This window comes from Notolepis coatsorum (assembly GCF_963971535.1).
Source record: "Notolepis coatsorum genome assembly, chromosome: 15".
Lineage (NCBI taxonomy): Eukaryota > Metazoa > Chordata > Actinopteri > Aulopiformes > Paralepididae > Notolepis > Notolepis coatsorum.
The window spans coordinates 19,268,307-19,294,025 of NC_140179.1; the positions used below are offsets into that span (position 1 = coordinate 19,268,307).

General features: G+C 42.3%; 1 protein-coding gene across 1 annotated transcript in view; it reads left to right on the forward strand.

Annotated features, from left to right (window-relative positions):
• LOC311241960 (chloride anion exchanger-like) overlaps positions 1 to 12,829 on the forward strand; it is a gene marked incomplete at its 5' end in the record, with an annotated part of 36,603 nt that extends 23,774 nt beyond the window's left edge. The window contains 5 exons of the mRNA XM_084330918.1: positions 6,923 to 7,150; positions 7,715 to 7,769; positions 9,057 to 9,196; positions 11,187 to 11,255; positions 12,696 to 12,829. Coding sequence (XP_084187044.1) covers positions 6,923 to 7,150; positions 7,715 to 7,769; positions 9,057 to 9,196; positions 11,187 to 11,255; positions 12,696 to 12,722 — 519 coding nt within the window. The 3' untranslated portion in view covers positions 12,723 to 12,829. The remainder of the gene's footprint in view (positions 1 to 6,922; positions 7,151 to 7,714; positions 7,770 to 9,056; positions 9,197 to 11,186; positions 11,256 to 12,695) is intronic.
• Positions 12,830 to 25,719: the final 12,890 nt, after the last annotated feature.

A 25,719-nucleotide genomic window follows, 5' to 3' on the forward strand; every position in this document is an offset into this window, starting at 1 on the left:
GGACGCATTTAGGAGACGCACCGATATCCAACCGGCCATTTCCGGTTTGGCAACTCGCCGATCATCCACCAGGGGGCAGTATTGAAGCGTTGCAGAGTTGTGCCGGCTCACACAGCATCAGACCAGGCTCCGTGAGGGAAATATGAATACCATGGCGAAAAAATGAAATATGATCAAAATAACGTTGTACCCCGTGGATTGGCAGAATTAGCATGAACTTGAAACACGTCGTACAACGTGAATGGCGCAGGATGTGTTAACAACAACAACAACACGTTTTATTTTTTTTATCAACTTTTTCTCCTTCTTTTTCTGTTTTTCTCCCATCCCAATTTAGTCGTGCCAATTCCCCCCTCCCCTGTCTTGATCGTTGCTCGCACTGGTCGGTCGTAGGGAGGATAGAAGAATCTATTGCATGTCCCCTCCGATACATGCGGAGTCAGCCAGCCACTTCTTTTCACCTGCCAGCGCGGACTCTCATTGGTGAGGTGTAACGTGTGGGAGGCTCACACTACCCCCGCCATTTCCTGACTTTGCTGTGCAGGCGCCCTGACCGACCTGTAGGAGTCACTGTTTACAACGACCAGATTACCACCCATCGACTTCCCTCCCGCTGACTCTGCCAATTGATATAGGCTTGCCGTGGTAGTTAGTGATAGTGGTGTCATTCTGTGTTCAGGCATCCAGAGTAAATGAATTGCCTAGTGCCCCTTTAACAACTTATAGGCTTGGTAAGTTTCAGTTTCACTTCTAGAGAGGATTTAACTTCACGTGAAAACTGAAGACTAGAGAACAGATGACATGTTATTAAAGGCAGAGGATTATTTGGATTTAAATTTAAAAAAAAATAGCAGTTCAACTGGAGAGGAGCTCAGATGATGATGTTTTTTTTTTTTTTTTTATCAGTGTGAGTCTGGCGGGGGAGAATGTTGTTGTTGTTTGTTGGCGTGGCGTGGCGTGTGTGTGTGTGTGTGTTGGCGACGCGCGGCGTGTGTGTGTTGGCGATGCACGGCGTGTGTGTGTGTGCGGCACACCCAACGCGAATGAACACGGACGGACGGACGGGCGACTGCCGCTTCACTTCCGCTCCCATGTTAACGGACGCTACTGTGCACACTGGCCGCAAGCGGGCGCGCGCCTCGCGGGCGGCAAGCTATCTTTTCCGCTTTGGTTGGATTCGAGGCGGCGCGGGAGGCGTGCGCCACGCGACTGATTGATTGATTGATTGAAAATTGTATTAACAGATTGCAGAATGGGTACAATACAGTACAGCGCTCTCTTTTTCTCTCTCTTTATTCTCCCTGCCTTTCTTTTTTTTTTGATCAAATTTTTATTATTATTCACATGAAACAAGACAACACATTAACCACAATCACAATACATAGAACTTCACAAGAAAATAACAAAAACAATAATAATAATACAGACTAACAATTTATACAGACAAAGAGAAAAGAAAACAGAGTTCAACCTTCTAAATTTTAATTCCAAGGGGTACTATCTAATAAATGGTCTTTCCCAGTGTTCAGCCCCGATTCCCGGCCGTGTGACCCTATATTAATAAAACGTACATCTCCAATCCACCACAAGGACCATTTTTTGAGAACACGACCCGAAAACAGAGCAATGAACCTTCATGAAAAAACAAAAACCTGTAGAGGTGTTCCATAGACTCACAGAGACCGTGTAAAAGTGGCCAAACAGTGAAGAAATAGTTAAATAGCTGCCCCCCCATAATGTCCCCAGCTAAACTCAAGATGACAAGACAAAAGACAAGACAGACAAAAACATTTCCTCCTCCCCCTCCCAAGAGACCGCCGGACTCACCCGAACACGCACCTCAACCCCGCTCAGCCGCACACTGCGGTCTTTACCTTCTCAGCTGCTGCGAACCACAGGTCAATTCCAGCCTGCCCTACCCCAATCACCCGGGCTGTGGATATCTCAAGATAAATCACATCCAATAGAGTTATGGACCAGTTAATCATTGTAAGCTTCTCAGGCTCCTTCCATCTCATTGCTATCAGCTTCTTCGCTGCTGTGACGCCCGCTAGGACAACCCTTTTCAGTTGTACGGAAGCAGGTAGTGTCGTTATATCGTTCAGGAGTAGCGTAACAGCTGTGAATGGGATAGTTAAGCCACACAGATCTGAAAGTTTGTCCGTTATTGACCTCCAGAAGCGGGCCACTGGTGGGCAATCCCAATACATATGCATATAAGTGCCCGTGGCCTTTTGAGAGCACAAAGTGCACAGAGAGTCGGTTATCAGTCCCATAGCATATAGCTTCCTAGGTGTAAGATAGGTCCTATGAATATAATTAAAATTAATTTGATGGTGATTGGGGTTGCGGGAAGATAATGCCACATTTGCCCAAACATCATCCCAGTCAAACTCGGGGTCCAACTCCGGGATATCCACACGCCAGATTGTATCATTCTCCCTGCCTTTCTTTCTTTCTTTCTCTCTTTCTCTCTCTCCAGTCTCTTGCTCCCCCTCTCTTTCTTTCTTTCTCTTTTTCTCTCTATCTTTCAATAGAGATGTTGTTCAACCAGCTAATGTGTCTGTATCTTTCCCAATGCAAATAAACCATATTAGTACCCCGCCCAACCCCCCCTGTCTGTCTGTTTGTTTGTCTATCTGTCATATCTGGTTGCCTGTCTGTCTGTTTGTTTGTTTGTCTATCTGTCTATATATCTGGTTGCCTGTCTGTCTGTTTGTTTGTCTATCTGTCTATATATCTGGTTGCCTGTCTGTCTGTTTGTCTATCTGTCTATATATCTGGTTGCCTGTCTGTCTGTCTGTTTGTCTATCTGTCTATATATCTGGTTGCCTGTCTGTCTGTTTGTTTGTTTGTTTGTTTGTTTGTTTGTTTGTCTATCTGTCTATATATCTGGTTGCCTGTCTGTCTGGTTGTTTGTCTATCTGTCTATATATCTGGTTGCCTGTCTGTCTGTTTGTTTGTTTGTTTGTCTATATATCTGGTTGCCTGTCTGTCTGTTTGTTTGTCTATCTGTCTATATATCTGGTTACCTGTCTGTCTGTCTGTTTGTTCAGGAAAACCATTGATAATGTAGTTTTATAGTGGCGTAGGAATCCGTCTGAAGAGTAACCTACAATGTTGCATAATATTATGGTAATTATTATTATTATTATTATTACTATCATGAAGCCAACTGGCCCCTGTAAATGCCCTAACCCAACCCCCTCCAATGTACAGTAAATGACCAAGTATGGTTTTGTCAATATTCCAATGTACAGTTTTGCTTGTACAGTTGTACAGTGTCCCCCCCCCACCCCTCCTACCCAACCCCCCCCCCCCCCCCCCCCACGCGCATTCTCACAGAAATACACTCAATATCTGCATTATTACCACACATATAGATGTTGTTCAACCAGCTAATGTGTCTGTATCTTTCCCAATACAAATAAACCATATTACTATACTTTTTCAGGAGTACAGTCACACTGATCAATGATCATCATTCTAAAATGAATTCTAACATTCTAATTCATTATATAATAACGGGGTATACATGCAAAATGGACAATAGAACACTGGAACTGGAAATCTTAAAAAAATCTTCAAACGGGGACTGACTTCGCATATAGACTAGGCATTTACAGCTGTCCCAATGTAAATGTGCCTTCCTCCATGGCGCTTCCGCGCGCTCTGAAGTCGGACTCGGTGTGCCAGGCCACGCGCGCGATCCCGCACGGAACCCGCACGTCAACTTCGTGCGCGTTGTATGTGCCCGGGGCGTCACTCTGTGTGCCCGGCCATGCGCGCTGTTCTCGCACGGACCTTGCAAGTGCCTGCATGCGCGACTGGTATGTTTGCGCTGTCACGTATTCGTTGTATGGCTGCACGTATCGCACCGTAACGGCCGTACCGTAAATTCGGGGGACGAATACACGTACCGTTACACCCCTACAATCAGTGGCGGCCGCTGGCGCTGGTGCCTTGTAGGTCGCAGTTCTCGTTAATAGGTCGAGTTGAAAATGTAATGCTCTGAGATGCTCTGGAGCAATCTCTCTCTGTCTCTCGGATCAATCAAATCAAATAATTAACACATGTATGTTGTCATTTTAAACAACTCACCATTCATTCATTATGCATCAGCAGCAGCTAAATTAATGTTATAGTTCACAACACAGCAGCGCGTTTTGAATCGCTAGCCTATTAATTATCGTCTCAGCAAGCACAGTCAATACTTTTTTCCGTAGCCGCATTTCGCGGAGACAGCTGTGTATAGCGAGAGAGAGAGAGCGAGAGAGCGAGAGAGAGAGAGAGACTCACTGTTTAGTTGAAACGTCCAGGGCAGGAGAGCTTGATAAACGTGTATAATCCACTGTTGATGTATATCCACTGTCCACTGTCTCCAGACTGCATCCGCCATAGCTTGTTAGCCAAGTGTTAGCTTGTTAGGCTGTTAGCACAACACAAGTACATTTCTTTGTCCATTTTTCCGCGTCGAACAGACTGCAAACTACCTGGCGTTCTATCGCCATGCTCTAAGACAAACTCTAACCTTAACCAACTTTGAAAGAGTGCCTAAGCTTAACCATCTAAAGAACTTGCAGTCACGGCACGCTCTGCTGCCTGCATTTCACAACAACACAACAACACAACTATCTCTCACCAACGGACCGGAATAAGCTAGAATTGGAACATTAGAAATTGGATTCGGCCAATCAGAGATCGTCTCTGTGAAATTCTGCTACGGAAAAAAATACTGGCGTCGGCCAATCAGAGAGCGTCTCCGCGAAATGCGGCTACAGAAATTCTTGACGCTACTGGCTAGACCGTTTCAAATCGCGCCCGGATTCCAACATAATAGTCATATTTCAACGCACAGCGCGTTACGCACTGATTGGCTTCGACGGATACAGCGATCAAACCGTGACACGCACTCAGAGCGCTATTGCGTCTAGCCCGGGCAAAAAAAAAAAAAAAAAAAAAGTGATGTCACTTCCTGTTCAAGAAAACGAGTATTTTTTTATTTTATATAATAACGTTATATTGTGCATTGGAAACACAAACATACTTAAAATGAGTAAATGTTATTCATTTTAAACATGTTTATATTATTTATAGGGCTATAAAACTAAAAACTAAAAAGTTTTATTTTCTTCTTCTCTCTGATTTAACAGCAGTCAGCAGGTGGGTCGGCGCCCTTGCGCCCCTAGTGGCAGAGCCGCCACTGCCTACAATGCAGACAACACTAAAACACTAGCTGTCAAACAGTGTTCCAGGGATGCAACTGACCTGAGCAGTTTGTGTCTTCAGTTATGTAGCATAATACCATGGACTTCTTTACTCGTCTAACTTTAAAGGAACACACTGACAATATGGGAAACACGCTTCCTGTCTTCTCCAGACTGCGCTCAGTAGAAAGCTATCTGGTTGCAAGCTAGCCCAGCGCAAATTAATGGAAGCAGCCTAGCTGTTGGCAAAAGAAAATAAACTCTCCCGGAGTTTTAAGATAGGCTAGCAGATCTGTATCCGCTTCCATTAATTTGTGCTAAGGCTAGCAGATCTGTATCCGCTTCCATTCATTTGTGCTAAGCTAGGCTAGCAGATCTGTATCCGCTTCCATTCATTTGTGCTAAGCTAGGCTAGCAGATCTGTATCCGCTTCCATTCATTTGTGCTAAGCTAGGCTAGCTTGCAGCCGGATAGCTTTCTACTGAACAATATTTTTTGTACCTCATTGTCTGCATTTCATTTTTACTTCATTGTACTTTAGTTGTATATAGTATATTTGTATAGTGTTTGGACTTTATTCTTCTTTTTACACATTCTCCGGGGATCATACAGAACACAGCATTAATAATAAATAATTATAATAATAAATCAAATTTCTATAGCGCCTTTCAGGAAACCCAAGGTCGCTTTACAATCAAGAGGGCTAGGGAATAATGATAATATTCCAGATACTTGTATTAAGTGTAGTGAGGAAAGGGGGACACTGTTCCACTGCATATGGGAATGTGTGAAAGTGAAAACCTTCTGGCAAGATGTTATTGATCTGATCGATCAAATCTTATCAAAGAAGTTGCCATTGAATCCCAAGCTTTTTATTCTTGGTTTATATCCTACCACCCCACATCTACAACGCAAAGAGTTTAGATTTATAGATATGTGCATATTACAAGCAAAACGTGTAATAGCTCTTAATTGGAAAAATGTTGATGGACCAAGAATTGGTATGTGGATTAAAGAAATGGCTTCAAATATGTCAATGGAAAAGATGGTGTATATTGTTAGACGTAAACAAAACATTTTTGATAATGCCTGGGGACCATTTGTGTACTTCTTAAAGCATAATACGAATGTTGGGAACTTGCTTCAACAAGAACGGGATTAGGGGGAGTACTGTGGGACAACTCTTATCATTGTGTAAAAACGACAAGAAACACCCTTTACTTAATGTGTAAAACATTTTGGTTGTATTATTATTTATTTATGTTTATTTTTTATTTAAATCTGTATCCTTCCTATGTGAACCTGTTTTTGAAGTTAATTATTATTTTGTGGGGTGGGGTTAGGGGAGGGAGAACGGGGTGAAAATGTTTGCTGAATACTGCTCTGCTGATATACATGTTGTAATTTGCAAACTAAAACCCAATAAATATATTGTTAAAAAAGAGGGCTAGGGAAAGGGGGGCAATAGGGGAAAAGGGAAAAAAGGGGGAGGATGAGGGCAGGTAAGGGATAATGAACCGAATCTAATCTAAACTAACTAATGGGGAAAAGCCTTGGTGAAGAGGTGTGTTTTGAGAGCAGTTTTGAAGGCATTTCAGTGTAATGTACAAGTACCTTATCCTACGTGACGAATAAAACAAACTTGAAACCCTGAACTAAAGCGCCTTGGATGAGAGCTGTTGTGTGTAAACTCGGTCCCTGTTCTGCTGTCGCAGAAAGGCTTCCTGAACACGTCCTGCGGACCCGTCGAGGAGTCGGAGGACGAGGGCGACGCCGAGGAGCTGGACCTGCCGACCGACTTCAAGGACCTTCCCGTCCAGATCAACTGGAACGCAGAGCTCCCCGCCAACATCAGTGTCCCCGCGGTGGACCTCCACAGCCTCGTGCTGGACTTCTCCGCCGTCTCCTTCCTGGACATCTCGGCCATGAAGGGACTCCAAACGGTTTGATTGATTGATTGAAAACTTTATTAACAGATTGCAGAATGGGTACAGTACAGTACAGCTCAATACATACAATTGTTAAGGGGATGCAGACCAGAGAAAGACTTTCGTCTTGTTTACATCAGGGTCCCCCATTTTCAATTCATCGTAACATATGACATACATGACATACAGATAGACAGTACTGCTACATCTATACATTTATGACATACCAGATTTGCAATTACAGTACCGTTTGTGATACAAAAAGAGTCCAGAAAAAAAGAATATATACATTTGACGTAGAAACTGTACATTGGATTGGGTAGGTGGGGGTGGGGGGGGACTGTGAGGCTGTTGTTGTTCCACAACCCATAGGACAATTAACTATAGGACAAAACTATAGTATTCCTGTGGGGATTTTTCATAGAGATTTACCACAGACATACGTGATTTACTGTATTTACTGTGTTTTGTTTCCTACACACATATTGACCAGTCAACTAATATTTCTATAGCAGTTTGTCCTGATACTTTTGTTGTTGTTGTTGTTGTTGTTGTTGTTGTTGTTGTTGTTGTCTGCAGGCACTGAAAGAGCTGATCCGCATCGACGTTGAGGTCTACATTGTGGCTTGTGATAGTAAGTCACAGATATGGTTATAGATATGGTTATGTTTTTAGTTTTTTTTATCACATTTCTTTTCATCTTTTTTTTTACATAGAAGATCAAACAAAACATGACGGCACAAAAAGTATACGGGAGCAGCTATGAAACACGTCCTTATCCCATGCCGCCTGGCTCCGCCCCTAGTCTGGACTCTGGTTATGGTTATTGTTAGGGGTTCCACACCAGTGTACGATTTGCATTTTTAAGGTAGCACTTTATCTTAAAAGAACACGCTGACATTATGGGAAATACAATCACTGTCTTCTCCATAGCCAGACAAGAAGATAGATACCAATTTCCTCTCTGCACATTCAGTAGAAAGTTATCCGGCTGCAAGCTAGCCTAGCTAAGCACAAATGAATAGAAGCGGATATGTACCAGCTAGTCTAGTTGGCCAAGTTAGGAGTTAGGCTAATGGTCCGCTAGCTAGCAGCCGGATAGCTTCCTACTGAACACACAGAGAGGAAATTGGTGTCTATCTTCTCTTCTGACTCTGGAGAAGACGGTAAGATAATTTCCCATCATGTTCCTTTAAGGGACCAGACCAGACCTTTAAGGGACCAGACCAAACCTTTACGGGACCAGACCTTTAAGGGGCCAGGCCAGACCTTTAAGGGGCCAGACCAAACCTTTAAGGGACCAGACCTTTAAGGGGCCAGGCCAGACCTTTAAGGGACCAGACCTTTAAGGGGCCAGACCAGACCCTTAAGGGACCAGACCAGACCTTTAAGGGACCAGACCAGACCTTTAAGGGGCCAGACCTTTAAGGGACCAGACCTTTAAGGGACCAGACCAGACCTTTAAGGGGCCAGACCAGACCTTTAAGGGACCAGACCAGATTAAGGGACCAGACACGTCTTTTGACACATGGGCTGCAAGTCATTCTTGCCTTAATACAAAAATCATAATCTTTTACGGTTACTGGACAGTTTGGTAGTTATTTTCTGCCACCACTGCCATAGGCTTCCACTGCCATAGGTTTCCATTGTATTTGAAAATGTGTCTTGAACACCATAAACAATAGAAGAAAGTTTGACGAACACGCCACGTTAACTTTCTGCATCCTGCCCCGTAGCCTACATCCTGGAGAAGATGCACGGCTGTGCCTTCTTTAACTTTCTGCATCCTGCCCCGTAGCCTACATCCTGGAGAAGATGCACGGCTGTGCCTTCTTTAACTTTCTGCATCCTGCCCCGTAGCCTACATCCTGGAGAAGATGCATGGCTGTGCCTTCTTTAACTTTCTGCATCCTGCCCGTAGCCTACATCCTGGAGAAGATGCATGGCTGTGCCTTCTTTGACGCCGAGCTGCAGCCGTCCATGTTCTTCCTGAGTCTCCACGACGCCATGCTGCACATCCTCCGGCAGCATCCGGTGGACAGGAACCGGGACGTTGAAATGGTAGGGATCATAAAACTGCACTGACATTAAAGGGAAAGTTCAGTTGATCAACAGTGTTCCTTTCTCAAATTTCAAGTTTGTTTATTAATTGTCACAATAAAATACACGTACTTTACGGTGAAATGCTTGGTTCTGTATGAGCCCCTGAGAGTGTGCTTCATACAGTAAAAAAAATAAAGTAAGTCAAAAGTAAGTAAAGAGGAATATACAATATACAGTACAAAAGGCCCACCACAACTGTGTTGTCAGCAGACTTGATGATTGTGTTGCTGTTCCGCTGGGCCACACAGTCATGTGTGTACAGCGAGTAGAGGAGGGGACTCAGAACACAGCCCTGGGGGGCCTGTGTTGAGGGTGAAGGTCACTACTCATCACTACCCACTTTCAAAACCACTCTCAAAGAACACCTACGGGAGACTGCAATTCGAAACTGGCCCCTGCAAATGTCCTAACCCAACCCCCTCCAATGTACAGTAAATGATCACGTATGGCTTTGTCAATATTCCAATGTACAGTTTTGCTTGTACAGTGTACAGTGTATTTTTGTATCACAAACAGTACTGTATTTGCAAATCTGGTATGTCATAAATGTATAGATGTAGCAGTACTGTCTATCTGTATGTCGTGTATGTCATGTTATGATGAATTGAAAATGGGGGACCCTGATGTAAACAAGACGAAAGTCTTTCTCTGGTCTGCATCCCCTTAACAATTGTGTGTATTGAGCTGTACTGTACTGTACCCATTCCGCAATCTGTTAATAATGTTTTCAATCAATCAATCAATGGATGAGGTGCAGCTAGTTAGCCACAAACCAATCTACTCCACAGAGCACACAAAGTAGATGTCAGTTGTCTTCAGTCAGCCTATACAGACAGGAGCTTGGCCCCATTGACTTTGCATTGGGAAGTAAGAAATAGTGCTCGGGTTCCAAAATCAGAACTCTCCTTTTAATGTGTTTTGTTGTTGACATGTAAACATGTTTCCAATATTCTACAACTAGGGATGTGGAGGTAAACCTACATTCGCCCATCTTTCTCTTTTGTAATAGAGTTGTCCCACCTCTTTAAGTTGATATGTTGTATACTGTTTACTTTTAGTCACATTTATATTCAGATACATTATTTTATTGCCCATATCTATTGTAACATAATATAATACTATATACTATAGTATATAGTATGTAGTAGTATGTATAGTATGACCAACAGGGTTTAGGTTTACTTTATTTGTTCAAGGGGGACAGTGTACATTAATAAAACATTTTACAAATGTAAATGCACCCAATTTTAGCCAAAAGGCTCATTTCCATTGGCAGTCCCCCTGCCAGAAGGTACAGGCTAAAATCCTGTGTGAAAAAAAGGTTAGCAATAAAAACAGAATAAAATCAAGATAAATAACATTAGAATAAAAACACAACAAAAGCACATAGACATACGATAGGGATACAGGTTACAATACAGTCATGGACACAAGGACAGAGCACATCATGACCCAGACATAGACAGACGCACCATATCCACACACACACATACAGACACCTCAGTGTTGACAGTGCTGGTTTTCAATGAGCCACTTGAATGAATGGTATGATGTGGACACTCTAATTGTTTGAGGAATTGAGGCATACAGACCCTCGTCTGCACCTTGTTTACACTGTTTACTTTTACTCTAATTCTAATTATTTATTGCCTATATTATAACATATAATATAACCGATAGGGCATACAGACCCCCATCTGCACCTTTGTTTACACTGTTTATTTTTCTTATATTTTTATATTCTATATTTATTTATTTCTACCCCCCCCCCCCCCCCCCCTCCCCCATGCTGCTATGACGCCTGAATTTCCCCCAAAGGGATCAATAAAGGAACATCTTATCTTATCGTATCTTATAACTTCCCTGTAAGTGAAGAAACACTATGAATGAAACACTGGTGGTAGATTCACTGAGAGGAGCTGTGTTGTTGTTGTTGTTGTTGTTCCAGGTCATAACCACGGCCACAGTTCACCACCCGTCCAACGGAGGAGGCAGTTTGCGGATCAGAGATAAGACCGTAAGTAACTCCCCCCCCGAACGCTTTGATTACCTTCCTACTCCGGTCCGTGAGCTCTACTCCAGTCCGTGAGCAGCCGTGTCCCTGATTACATTTCTACTCCGGTCCGTGAGCTCTACTCCGGTATACAATAATTCTGTATATACTGTATATATATATTAGTGCTGTCAATCGATTAAAATATTTAACTCGATTAATCGCATGATTGTCCATAGTTAACTCGCGATTAATCGCAAATTAATCGCATTTTTCTTTTTTCTACCTTAAACAGATATTTTTCAAGTTCCAAGTTTTAATACTCTTATCAACATGGGTCAACAAATGCTTGCTTTATGCAGCCATTTAACACAAAAGGATGACCCTCATGCATTGCAAATTTGCATCAAATTCAAAACAGAGTGATGCACAAAATAATAATTTTAAACAATGAATAAAGTGTGCATGAAATAATAGGGGAAAGAAAACGTTAGGAACTTGTTACATTCACCCACACAAGGGCTGAGTAATCACACACCCCCCTCTCTCTCTCACACACACTCTCCCAGCTCTCTTTTGCCCCTTCCTCATCTCTCTCACCCCCCTCTCTCTCTATATCTCTCACACACACACACACAGTATCAATGAGAGCATCAATAATACACCTGAGTGAAGTCTAATAAAAAAAAAAAATAGTGGCGTTAATAGAATCGGGCGATAACGCGTTAATACCGCGTTAACTTTGACAGCCTTAATATATATATATATATATACATACAGCATTTGTCTGTACATACCTGCATATAATTATTTTTACACATCTGTAGATACTATATTTATATCTATACATATCCCTTACCTACTCTTACTAGTTACACTTCTGACCAGTATGACTTACTACCATAGAGTCTTTATACCTGTATCACTGCACATATTAATACTATATCTATAGACTTACTACCATAGTGTCTTTATACCTGTATCACTGCACATATTAATACTATATCTATAGACTTACTACCATAGTGTCTTTATACCTGTATCACTGCACATATTAATACTATATCTATAGACTTACTACCATAGTGTCTTTATACCTGTATCACTGTACATATTAATACTATATCTATAGACTTACTACCATAGTGTCTTTATACCTGTATTACTGTACATATTAATACTATATCTATAGACTTACTACCATAGTGTCTTCACTGTACATATTAATACTACAACTCTGTACATACATCTGGTTATCACTATTACAGAGTAGTACTAATTGGTATATATTCCAGTTTAACCACCTGTACATTGTATATTACTATTGCACTTTACTGTTACATTTGCACTCTGGTTGGATGCAAAACTTGTTTTCGTTTTACTGTACTTGTGCTGTATGATGACAATACCTTTGAATCTAATCTACTGTAATCTAATCTAATGTAATCTAATTTCTGTCCCCAGGGTTCAGGGCCAGAGACCAAGTTCTAACTCACCATGACGCCCAGACGCCGAGAGAGGAATGTATTATATTTTCAGGGGTGTAAAAAGTACCCAGAAATTATACTTAAGTGAAAGTATGGGTACCATCTCAAAATCGTACTCAAGTAAATGTCAGAGTATTGTATGTCAACACACTTGAGTAAAAGTAAAAAAAAGTTTCTACTTTTAAATGTACTTAAGTACTAAAAAGTAAAAGTAAACTTTTTTTCTTTTTTTGTATTTTATTTTTTTATTATTTTTTAAACAAACACATAAACAAACATGACAACACACGATAAGATATACAAGCATTAGTTGACAGTGCACATCCAATGAAATCACATTTTAGTTAATTGTCATATATAGGATATACCCTTAATACCTGTTATCTAAAAACCTACACACATATGCTCCAGCTCGTACCCCCCCCTCCCGGACCCCCCATTGGATAATCCATCCATTTTCCCTCGCTCCTAACCAGACATTACCATTATATGCTAGCTTTTATTTTCTCCACCACTTCTAACCACAATGTCATTTTGGATTCATTGAGACCCAAAATTCTTGCTGTAGATATTTCTTGATAGATCACATCGAGATATGTAATAATCCAGACCTTTCGGCACATTTTTTCCGGTTGGAACCATCGTGATGCTATCAGCTTTTTAGCCACTGTGATACCCGATAAAACCAATCTCTTTAGCTGTGGATGTACTGCACACTCAAAAACATCATTCAGCAGGGGTGTACAGGTATATTCCAAGTTAAGAGATTTGATAATTGCTGGGTCACCTCTTTCCAGAATATCTTAACTGGTGGGCAGTCCCAGTACATGTGCATAAATGTCCCCTCGTCCCCATTTGTACATAAAGAGCATTTGGAGTCTTGTATAAGACCCATTTTTTTCAGTCTTATAGGAGTCAAGTATGTCCTGTGAATATAGTTAAGATTGATTTGTTGATGGTCCGGGTTCCTTGATGTGAGTCGAACATTTGCCCAGGCTTCTTGCCAATCAAAATCACTTTCCAGGTCTGGTATATCCCTCCTCCAGACGGAGTCTAGGTGGAGGGTTTCATATGAGGACGTTAGTAATTGATGATAAAAATCTGAAACAAAACCTCTTGATGTCTCTCTTTCATAGAAGAATTTGTGGTATCTGTGGTGTTCAATTGGTTTCGTTAATGGAACACCTTGAGTCTTCAAACATAACAATAACTGTAAGTAAAAAAGATGTGTGGACTTGGTGAGATTAAATTTCTTCTGTATTTCTTCATAACTACAGAAACCCTGTTTGTTAAAAACATCCCCTAATGAGTGTATGCCTTGCTTTTCCCATATAGGGAATCTTATAGGTCGTTTTCCAATCAAGAGTGCATTGTTATTGAATAAGGGAGTATGATTGTGCCATTTATGTGGGTTAGGATATTTTTTTTGTGTTTCACGCCATATCCGGATCGCATGAGTAATTATGGGGCCAAATTTCCGTTCGCAATGCTTGATTGGTAGTTTAGTGTATGCTATGTCCTTCAGTCTATGTGGGGCTACTATGTTTTCTTCTAATTTTCTCCAGGATACTAATGCTTGGGGATCAAACCATGTTGTCAATGGTCTTAATGTGTACGCCTTAAAATAGTGGAAAAAATCTGGAAATGCCATGCCACCGTCTGCTTTATTTCTCTGTGCGGTGGATCTTTTTATACGTGGTGGTTTGTTATTCCAAATAAATTTGTATGTGGAGGAGTGTAATCTTTTCCAGTAACCCTCTGGAGGGGGTAACGGTAGCATTGAGCTGAAGAAGTTGATTCTAGGTAGTACGTCCATCTTAACTATTGATATACTAGTAAACTTTTTTTCTGACTGTCTATTCTTCTGATAGCAGGTGTTTAATCAAAGATCCCCACTTTCTAGTCTTGCACAAGGGCCAATCAGCATGTGTATGGGTGGGTTAATTTTCCATTGATGGGGATTTGATTGACTGTTTTTAAATAAAGTGCGGCCACAGGATTAATAACATTAACGTTAGTTCGGCCAGAGAAACAAATATACTAATTAAAATGGTTGGACCTGTGAGATTTGTACTTTGTAGGTCTGCATTTTAAATGTAAGGAGTAAAAAGTATGTTTTTTTTCTCTGAAATGTAATTGAGTAAAAGTACAAGTATACAAACCTAATAATACTTGAGTAAAGTACAAATCCCCAAAAACAGTACTTAAGTATTGTAACGAAGTACAATTACTAAAGTAATTTACACCCCTGTATATTTTATATATTGTGTCATGTGACTGTTTGTTTAATTGTCTTTTCTGTTGATCGTAAACTTATCGTGGCTGTAACTGAGGGAAACCTCAGCTTTCTAACGAGATAAAGGTTTGAATGAATGAATTCATATTCTCCACATTGAAACATACCTGTGTCGATGCATTATGAGATATTGTTGTTTGAAAATCATGTACCAGAGAATCATGTATAGTTTGTTTTACATTATTTATTTACAGAAATGAATGAGACTCTTAACTCTTAAGACTGTCACTTAAATGTGCATGTCGTTGTGTTTTATACTGTACATAGAGTTTGTAGGAATGTATTTTACATTTTATGTTTTATTTTTTATTATTTTCATGACAATGATAATAAATTTACTTTTTAGTACGATACATTCTCAGTGTTCTCAATTTGGGGAAAATAGCAAGTGTCCTGGTTTTTACTTGTGGATTTATTCCTGTGATGGACAGCTGTCAATCACTGGACTCTGTGGATTTATTCCTGTGATGGACAGCTGTCAATCACTGGACTCTGTGGATTTATTCCTGTGATGCCACTCAATCTGATTTGAACGACTTCTTTGACCCTCTTGAAACACCCAAACTTAATGATGCTGCTAGAGGATTTAGACTGATTTCACAAATAACTTCAGCCATTAAATCATTCCCATCAGGTAAGGCAGCTGGGCCAGATGTATACAGCGCTGAATTTTACAAGAAATTCTGTGACATGGGGAGCTCCAGTAGCTCACCGCATATCTCGGCGCTATTTCTGCGTCGGGGAAAACCGTGCTCGTCACGGATCTGGGGGACACGAGTTCGATTCCCGGACCCGCCGTCATTTCTCAGAATGTCTTCCCCTGCTCTACATCCCATTTCAACCTGTTTCTGTCGGTCATGCTTGACCAGAAAAGCGATAAACGCTAAAAAATAAAGTAAAAAAAAAAATCTGTGACATTCTCGCACCACTCCTCAGAATCATATCCAGTTCTAAGAAAGACAAAGTCCTACCCAAAACATAATACGAAGCTAATATTTCCCTCATATTAAAAACTAGGGGAAGGAGGAAGTGGACCCGGCCAGCTGCAGACCCATAGCACTCCAGAATTTCGACAGAAAGGTAATCACTAAAATGCTGGCTGTTCGACTAAATAAACACCTGTCAACCATCATTCACCCTGACCAAACAGGGTTCATCCCAAATAGGTTTTCCTTCTTCAATGTCAGACGCCTCCTCAACACCATGTATGCTGGTCATAGGACCAGTGGCGCTATGATTTTATCACTTGACGCACAGAAGGCGTTCGATCAGGTTGAGTGGCCTTATATGTTCGAGTCACTGCATAGATTTGGGTTTGGTGATACATTTATATCCTGGGTAAAGCTCATATATGCCAGTCCTGGCAGTCCAACATGTTGTTATAACCAGCGGGGAGAAGTCAACCAGATGTCCATTGCTCCGCTCTGTCCAGCAGGGTTGCCCTCTTTCGCCGGCGCTGTTCGCCGTCACGCTCGAACCCCTTGCCCTAAAAATACGCAGTCACCCAAGTCTTGTAGGCTTGAAAGTTGGAGGCGTCGAGACACGCATCAGCTTGTATGCTGACGATGTAATATATTATACCTACACAATTCAGAGATATCGATTCGCCCTCTTTTAGAATGAATTACCTCTTTCTGTGAGCTATCCGGATACACAATTAACTGGACAAAGAGTGACTTTATGCCTCTCTCTGACACCTTCACTCCCGGTTTCCTGGAAAATCTCACATTCAAATTGGCAAAAGATCGCCTAACCTATCTTGGCCTGACCATACCCAAAGATCCTAAATTAATATTTAAATTGAACTTTACCGACTTTGTTTCAAGGCTAAAACAATGCATTGAAAATTGGAAAGTGCTGCTCCTCTCCATGATTGGCTGCATTAACTCCGTCAAGATGGTTTCTCTCCCCAGGTTCCTATACCTTTGTCAAAATCTTCCCATCTTTCTCACAAAGGCTTTTTTCAAAGAACTGGACTCTGTAATTCTGTCTTACATCTGGAATTATAAGAATCACAGAATCTCAAATTCACTTGCAAAAACCTAAGTCCGAGGGAGGGCTGGCCTTGCCAGTATTTAGGCACTACTACTGGGCTGCCAATGTTAGGGCTCTGATGTACTGGCGGCGGGGGATGGGGCCCCCTTGTGGCTGAGAATGGAGGCCAATTCCCTTGTTAACTCATCCTTGCCAGCTATGCTATTTGTCAAACCAGGGGTACCTGGGATCCTAGGAAGCTTGAATTTAAGTTGTCATGGAAAACTGTCTGAATTTTTTATCAAATCAGGGGTGTTTTGAGCCTACCAGATGTTTCTATCCATGCACCAATCTGTTTTAATCACTCTTTTTCGGCTCCATGGACAGACAGGGGTTACCTTGCCTGGAGTGGGAAGGGGCTAGCTTCCATTAAGGACTTATACATAGACGGTCACTTTGCATCCTTCGATCTACTAAAGAGGAAGTTTGAGTTGCCCGGCACCAACTGGCTCAGATTTTTACAAGTCAGAAATTATGTTAGATCCAAAGTTCAGGCTTTCGAAGACATGCTTTCTTTGATATATTGCTGAGCCCTCCCCACTCCAAGCACCTCATCTCTAGGTTTGTATGTCTGTTTGACAACTGCAATACAGCCTCTACTGAGAAGATTAAAGAACAATGGCAGGAGGAACTCGGTATTGATCTATCTGATATTGTATGGGAAAGGAGTCTGTCTGTAGTACAACTCTGCTCAGTCAATAGTAGACACCAGCTGATCCAATTTAAAGTTGTGCATCGTCTCCACTACTCCAAGCATAGAGTGCACAAGATCTACCCCTCTGTGTGGCAGGTGCAGGTATCAGATCTACCCTTCTGTGTCACCACTGTGTGACAGGTGCAGGTATCAGATCTACCCCTCTGTGTGACAGGTGCAGGTATCAGATCTACCCCTCTGTGTCACCACTGTGTGACAGGTGCAGGTATCAGATCTACCTCTGTTTCACCACTGTGTGACAGGTGCAGGTATCAGATCTACCCCTCTGTGTGACAGGTATCAGATCTACTGTTGGGGAAAATGTGTATATGAAGTGAACTAGTTTAATATGGGTCAACTAAGCAGTACTGAAAGACGGTCTGGCTGATGTTCTTAAAACAACTTGGAGATAGGCAGATAGACATTTCAGTACATCACGTTGTGTGCTTTTAATCTTGTACATCATATCGGGTGCTTTAATCTTATACATCATATCTTGTCCTTTTCTCTCTTTCATACACAAACATATACACACACACATCTTGCTAATCTTTTCTCTCTTTCATACACACACATATACACACACACATCTCACTACTCTCTCTTTCATACACACACATATACACACACACACATCTCACTAATCTTGACTCTCTCTTTCACACACATACATATACACACACACATCTCACTTAATCGCATCTCTCTTCGATGTTAAATCTATGTGTCATTTTAATGTACGTCATGTCATATCTGATATAATATGTACGTCATCATATCTGTCATGGGGGGGCAGGGCTGAGAAGGGATTTATGGGACAAGCAGAGGGATTGAGAAGTTAGAGTGTTTTTTCTTCAACTGTGGTGACCGTCTGCTGATCCATAGCTCTGCTGTTAAACTTTCTTTCATTAAACAAATTGCCTGTTGAAATTGGAACTATCGTCTCCTGCTGTGTTAACAACCATCAGCCACAACATTTGGTGACCCTGACGTTTTGTTTTATTCCTTTTACTTCAAAAAAAAAAAAAAAAAAAAAAACATGTAAAGGTTTTTTGAAGACATTTTGTATTGGTTCTTTCCTTTAAGAGTGACGGGGGATGGTCTGAGTGATGGTTTATTTTTGATTATTTTTGTTTATTTTACTCATGGTCCTGGTCAAACCGGAATGGGAAGAGGCATCGGTATGGAATGGTACGGAGTGTCGGTTCTGAGCCTGAGGAAGCATTGAGAAGAAGTGTTCTGGGGATCGGTTCTGGGGACTGAAGGGACAAAGGGGGGGGCTAACGCAGTGGGCAAGATGGGCACCTCCCGTCGAAGATGGGGGGACACGTGGTGAGGTCGGGACCAGCGCCTCCCGTCCAGGCATGGGGACATGCTTCTACGGGGACTGGAGGTGTGGCGTGGTGGTTGCTGTATTGGCAAAATGTGACTTTTGGCAATACGGTGAGGAGACTATGGCGTGGGCATGGAAGGGGGGCTGAGCGATGGACACTAGGACTCAATGTTATGGAAGAGACAATGTCATTTTTTTGGGGGAGGGATGTTCTATGTTTAGTTCTGACGGTCAACTTCTCCTTTCCCTGATGAGAGTCGCGGTTTCCGGCCGGAACTGTGGCTCATTTGGTAAGCGGTGGAGGTTGGGGGGATTTGTCTGTCAGGTTAGGATTATAAATTGGGGTGTTTTTTTTGATGTTTTATTATTACTCTTGTTTTGAGCGGTTTTGTGTTTATTGTGAGAACGGTAGTCAGCCTTTGTTGGTCCGTTAGGGGTCCAGTGAATGAAGTAAGCGTTCTTGTTTAGTTAGACATTTAAAATGTATTAGGTTTCTTGTTTAGATTAGGCATTTAAACTTTTATTATGTAAATATGGTTTCTCGTTTAGTTGGACGTTCACATTTTCTTGGTTATATGATTTGGGTGGGACTAGGGATAGCCCCAAATGGGGGAATGTTGGGGAAAATGTGTATATGAAGTGAACTAGTTTAATATGGGTCAACTAAGCAGTACTGAAAGACGGTCTGGCTGATGTTCTTAAAACAACTTGGAGATAGGCAGATAGACATTTCAGTACATCACGTTGTGTGCTTTTAATCTTGTACATCATATCGGGTGCTTTAATCTTATACATCATATCTTGTCCTTTTCTCTCTTTCATACACAAACATATACACACACACATCTCGCTAATCTTTTCTCTCTTTCATACACACACATATACACACACACATCTCACTACTCTCTCTTTCATACACACACATATACACACACACACATCTCACTAATCTTGACTCTCTCTTTCACACACATACATATACACACACACATCTCACTTAATCGCATCTCTCTTCGATGTTAAATCTATGTGTCATTTTAATGTACGTCATGTCATATCTGATATAATATGTACGTCATCATATCTGTCATGGGGGGGCAGGGCTGAGAAGGGATTTATGGGACAAGCAGAGGGATTGAGAAGTTAGAGTGTTTTTTCTTCAACTGTGGTGACCGTCTGCTGATCCATAGCTCTGCTGTTAAACTTTCTTTCATTAAACAAATTGCCTGTTGAAATTGGAACTATCGTCTCCTGCTGTGTTAACAACCATCAGCCACAACACTACCCCTCTGTGTCACCACTGTGTGACAGGTGCAGGTATCAGATCTACCCCTCTGTGTCACCACTGTGTGACAGGTATCAGATCTACCCCTCTGTGTCACCACTGTGTGACAGGTGCAGGTATCAGATCTACCCCTCTGTGTCACCACTGTGTGACAGGTGCAGGTATCAGATCTACCACTCTGTGTCACCACTGTGTGACAGGTGCAGGTATAAGATCTACCCCTCTGTGTCACCACTGTGTGACAGGTGCAGGTATCAGATCTACCCCTCTGTGTCACCACTGTGTGACAGGTGCAGATATCAGATCTACCCCTGTGTCACCACTGTGTGACAGGTGCAGGTATCAGATCTACCCCTCTGTGTGACAGGTGCAGGTATCAGATCTACCCCTCTGTGTGACAGGTGCCAGGTATCAGAGGGTACACTTTCTCATGCCTTCTGGTTTTGCCCTTCACTAACAGGATTCTGGGCCAAAATATATTAAATATTAAAGGAGCTCCCGTCTATACGGAGCTACTGAGCAGTTTTGATCCCGTAGATGAACTTGGCTGACGCGCCGTTCTATTTGTCTGATCTGATACCAAACAGTCCTTGTCCCAATGATACAATGCAGGCAGCTTTACTTGGAAAATTATATTTATTTGCTTCACTGTGCAAACAGGATATCTTCGCTTTTGTTCCTTAAACTGATTAAATAATAATGAATTTTGCCTAATTGCCTACAAACATTTCGCCCTGTGGCGTGCGTCGTGCGTGTCAAAAATCATTGCCCTTTCCGGGTCAAAACTCCTCCTCATACAGGTGTACCTGACGCTTAAATAAAAGAAGCGCCACCCCCTGGTCACATAAATCCACTGCACATTAAATCCATTTTGGCCGTTACGCGCCGGCCCCTAATTGTTAAGGCAGGCAGACATAACAATTCAAAAATAAATAAACAAAACAAATAAGAGCCAAAACATGTTATGGATTAAGTGCATCTACATTCCATGAACCAAACACAGTTTTGTCACCGGCCTTACAATGGTGCTACTTTTAGTCTGCAATTTCACAGAACGCACCAGACCTTGTTTGTCTGGAAAGACCTCCAGAACCCTGCCAAGTGGCCAGGACCCACAAGGAGCTGAAGAGTCCATGATGACTACAATATCTCCAGCTGCCAAACTCCTTTTCCTCTTGTCCCAGAGAAAGCACAGACAATCACTGTCTTCCTCAGCGACCTTCACCTGGTGGAACATGGCTTGAATGTCACCCATGAATGCCACCGGTTTCTCTCTGAAGCGAGTTAGCACTCCTGGCTCCTCCTCCTTTCCTGGTTATTCGGCTTCCTGTTCCTCCTCCTTTCCTGTTTCCTCTTCCTTCATCCACCCCTGTGTTGGTAAAAGGTGGTAGGTCAGGAAGGATTCTGTCTGCTGGAAGATCCGGCATCTTTTGCTCCACTGCACTGTAACTGTAGTGTTTGCAAAAGCTGCATTCAGCGATGATCTTCTTAACAGCTGCATTTCTTCCTCACTTTGGACATTGTGTGAGACCTTCCACCATGTCTCCGATTCTGGTGTACATGCTTGAGAATGAGCATTGAAACATGCTGGTCCTTGGAGAGAATGAGTGGAGGTTTAGCTTCCTCTGGTGTTGATCCTCTGTTCAATCTTCCTACAACTCTCAAGAGTCCATCTTCAAACGCTGTATCCAGCCTAGTCACTCCCACATTGTTGGGCAGACAGACCTCCTTGTTGTTAAAAGGTAATTTCAAGCAGTACCTCTCCTCCTGAAGCACTGCTGAAATTTCAAATTGTTCCAGATGGCTTAGGTCTTCTCTGGACACTTCCTTCTCCTTCACAGCTACTTCTTTGAAGTCGTGTTTGTCCTGATTGGCCAGCATTTCTTCCCGTCTGCACACCGAGATCCTGTTCACTGTAGCAGAGGGAAACTCTGACTCCACAACACCACTGTTTCCATTCAGTGGACCATTAACGACCCATCCCAGCACCGTCCTTATAGCATACGGGCCATTCCTGTGACTGTTGATGACCTCCCAAGGTTCCAATATCTTGGGAGCGTTGGTTCCAATCAACAGGTCGACATTTGCTTTTAGGCGTGGGATGTGTACGTTGGACAAATATGGCCATTCCGACAGTTCTTCAGGTGTCACCATGTTCTCAGCCGTGACTGGCATTTTCTTCTGTGTGAGAACTTCCGGAAGAACATAAAAGTCATCGCTGTCCAAACCAGCTATCTCCAACCCAGTCAAGGAGTAAGCTGGAACAACAGTCTCTTGCCCCATGGTGCTCAGCAGGAAGGTGGTTCTTCTGCCTGCGATATTCAGCCTCTGCATTAGAAGTTCGGAGCAGAATGTGGCTGAGCTACCAGGATCTAAGAAGGCGTAGGTTTGTACAATGTTTCCGTTTGCTGCTTTCACATTTACAGGGAGAATGGCTAATACACACCGGTCCTTACCGGCCCCTGTATGTCCACATGTTTGCAGTGAAGTTGGTTGATTATTGGATGGTTCCTTTAACTGTTCTGGAGAAGATGGTTGCCTTTTGATGTGAAGCAGGGTGGGGTGAGTTTGACCACAAACTTTGCATATCAAGCGCCTTTCGCAATCTCTGCTCATGTGACCAACACATAAGCATGCAAAGCAAACTCCCTTTTCCCTCAGAAAGTACATTTTCTCCTTGTGCCTCTTCTCCTGCAGTTATTTGCACTCCTCCAACGAGTGACTGCGAGCACAGCAAAGGCATCCAGCTCTCCTAGCATTCACTGTACCTGGTGTTGGTGATGTCAGCTCCTTGGCTCTCAGATATGTCCATAGATGTTACTGTGGTGGCGACAATGTTTCTTTTCACTCTGTTGGGATATGATTCAAACCTGGTGAGAGATGTTGTGCCAACCACACCAGAATTTGGATCCTGTATGTCACCAAACAGAGGGTCAGAAAGAATACTGACGCGTCGCTCCACAAACTTGATCATATCCTCGAAGTGAGCTCTTTCCTGGGTATTTTCCATGATGCCATGAGCCGTACTCCTCCATTGCTCCCTCATCTTGAATGGCAATTTTGATATTATGGCCCTCATGTTGACAGGCATGTCCAACTCCTGCATGTACTGAATCTCCTCCATTGCATTGCAGCAGCCACGCAAGAATAAGGAGTATGCTTGAAGTGCCTTGACATCCTCAGATTTTATTGTTTGCCATGCCAAGGCCTTTTGCATGTAGGCATTTCCTATTTTGTACTGATTTCCAAAATGTTCCTTAAGAAGACCCTTTTCCACTGCGTAACCACGCTCAGGAGCCATATGCTGGCAGCTACGCACCAATTCTTGTGGCTGTCCTCTTGTGAACTGCTCCAGATAATACAAAGCATCAGCTTCTGTTGCCTTTTCCTCCACTCCTTGTTCAAATGCTTTGATAAATGTTCTATATTGGAGAGGGTCACCTTCAAAGGTTGGGATATTTCGTGGTGGCAGAGACCTGGAATGCTGATGATGTACCAGAGCAGCAGTTATTTCATTTTGCCTCTCCATTAAGGTTAAGCATGTTTGCAGGTTGGTTTGAATTTATTTGAACATGATTAGTTGTTCCCATTCTGCTTTCCTGTTCCTTGTGGTTGTGGTTATATTGGCGGTTAACTTAGTAGCAGTGCTATGCCATTGGCCACGTTCCTTTGGTCTCACATCCACAGGCTTGTTTGGTGGTATTGACAATTGTGTCAATTTACTTCGTTGTATTAATGTCCCAGGTTGATATTCTCTTACAACAGGATTTAAGACCTTGTGGTGTTCTGTTTCAAAATAGGAACTCATTCCATTTGAAGGTGCACAAGATGAATATTTGTTTTCAGAGGAGTGCAACTCAGCCAACCTTGCAGTGGTTGCAGCCAATTCAGTGTCCACCTCCAGTTGTTCCTTTTTTCTCTTCAGCCTTAGTTCCTGCTCCTTCAACTGTTGTTCCTGCTCCTTCAACTGTTGTTCCTGCTCCTCCAAAGCATGTTTTTCTTTTAGAGATTCAGCACAAGCGACAAGTGCAGCTCTATCGGCTTCAGCTAAAACCCTGGCAGATGACCTGCTACTTGTTTTTGAATATTTGCTCACAATGTTTGACACACTGTCATTTGGAGCAATACCATCATCAATTAAATGCAAATCACCTTCAGTTGTTTTACCATTGTGGTAGTTTCCCAGGCAAAATGTATATACATGTACAAGGAGCAGGCGTCCGCCAGCCATCATTGGTAAGCACTACAACATACATTCCTAGCTCTTCTCCTGCAGAGGGGGAGGGTAGGTGATATAAATTTGGGTTAGCACATAGGATACACAACAGACTTCTGTCTCACTTCCCCAGGCCGAAACTCAGATACAATAGACTAATAGAAATGGCTTGTTGACTAAATACACTTACACAATAGAATGGCCCGCATACACTCCCCCTGATATTTACAGAAGACTTTTGGGCTGGCGGAAGACAATGGGGGTTGACACCAGACCCTTCTTTATTATTTCCCCCAACAGAAACTGCCAACTGTAGCTGTTAAAAGTACAGTTGGGTAAGACAGTACCTCCAGCAAAAACATACCTTAAAAGGCTTTCCGGGACATGTCTATTAAAAAAGACAGTCACCTAGTTTCAGCCAATCAAACGTGTCGGTAGGCTAAAAACGGTCACGAACATGGGTTCTCCAATCGGAAGCTCTCTGGCTCATAGAAAGACCCGCCCTTCATGACGTAAAGTCTGGGGTAGTCTAGGGGGAGGAGTTTAGTCTTTAAAGTAAGCGGTTCATATCGAGAGAGACAGAAGCCCAACAACAACACGCAGGCAACACACTCTACATTCTCTCCCCTACTGGACAAAGGACCGGCGACGCATTGAGACGAATACCATCGACCATCGAAGAAGGAGCCGAGAAGAGATAGATGCTTTTTAGTTTAAAGTGAACTTTAGTCTGATTTCTGATGACCTTCGGCATAGCGATTGCTCCCATCAGGACTCATTGCATTGTTCTTTCAAATCTTTGATTTGTAATTGTCTTTGGATCCCATTAAAATCGGATTCTTACATTAATCTTCTTGATGACTCTTTCTTCAAAAACGCCGTCTTTTTGCTGCCGCCTGGTAAACCATTTCCTGGTTTTTTAAAGTACAACAGGGCTTTTAAGGTTTAGACACAACGCAGAGCAGTTTAGGAGATTAGGTTCTGAGTATTCAGAACAAGAATAGCCCCATTGGTGACTTCACCATCATTGTTTGAAACCCACAGTTTTGCATTTGAAATACACTCATTGTTTGACAACATTTTTGCTTTAAACCAGATGTCTTGTTTTTCCTTTTCATCATGTAGCATATAATCCAACAGATT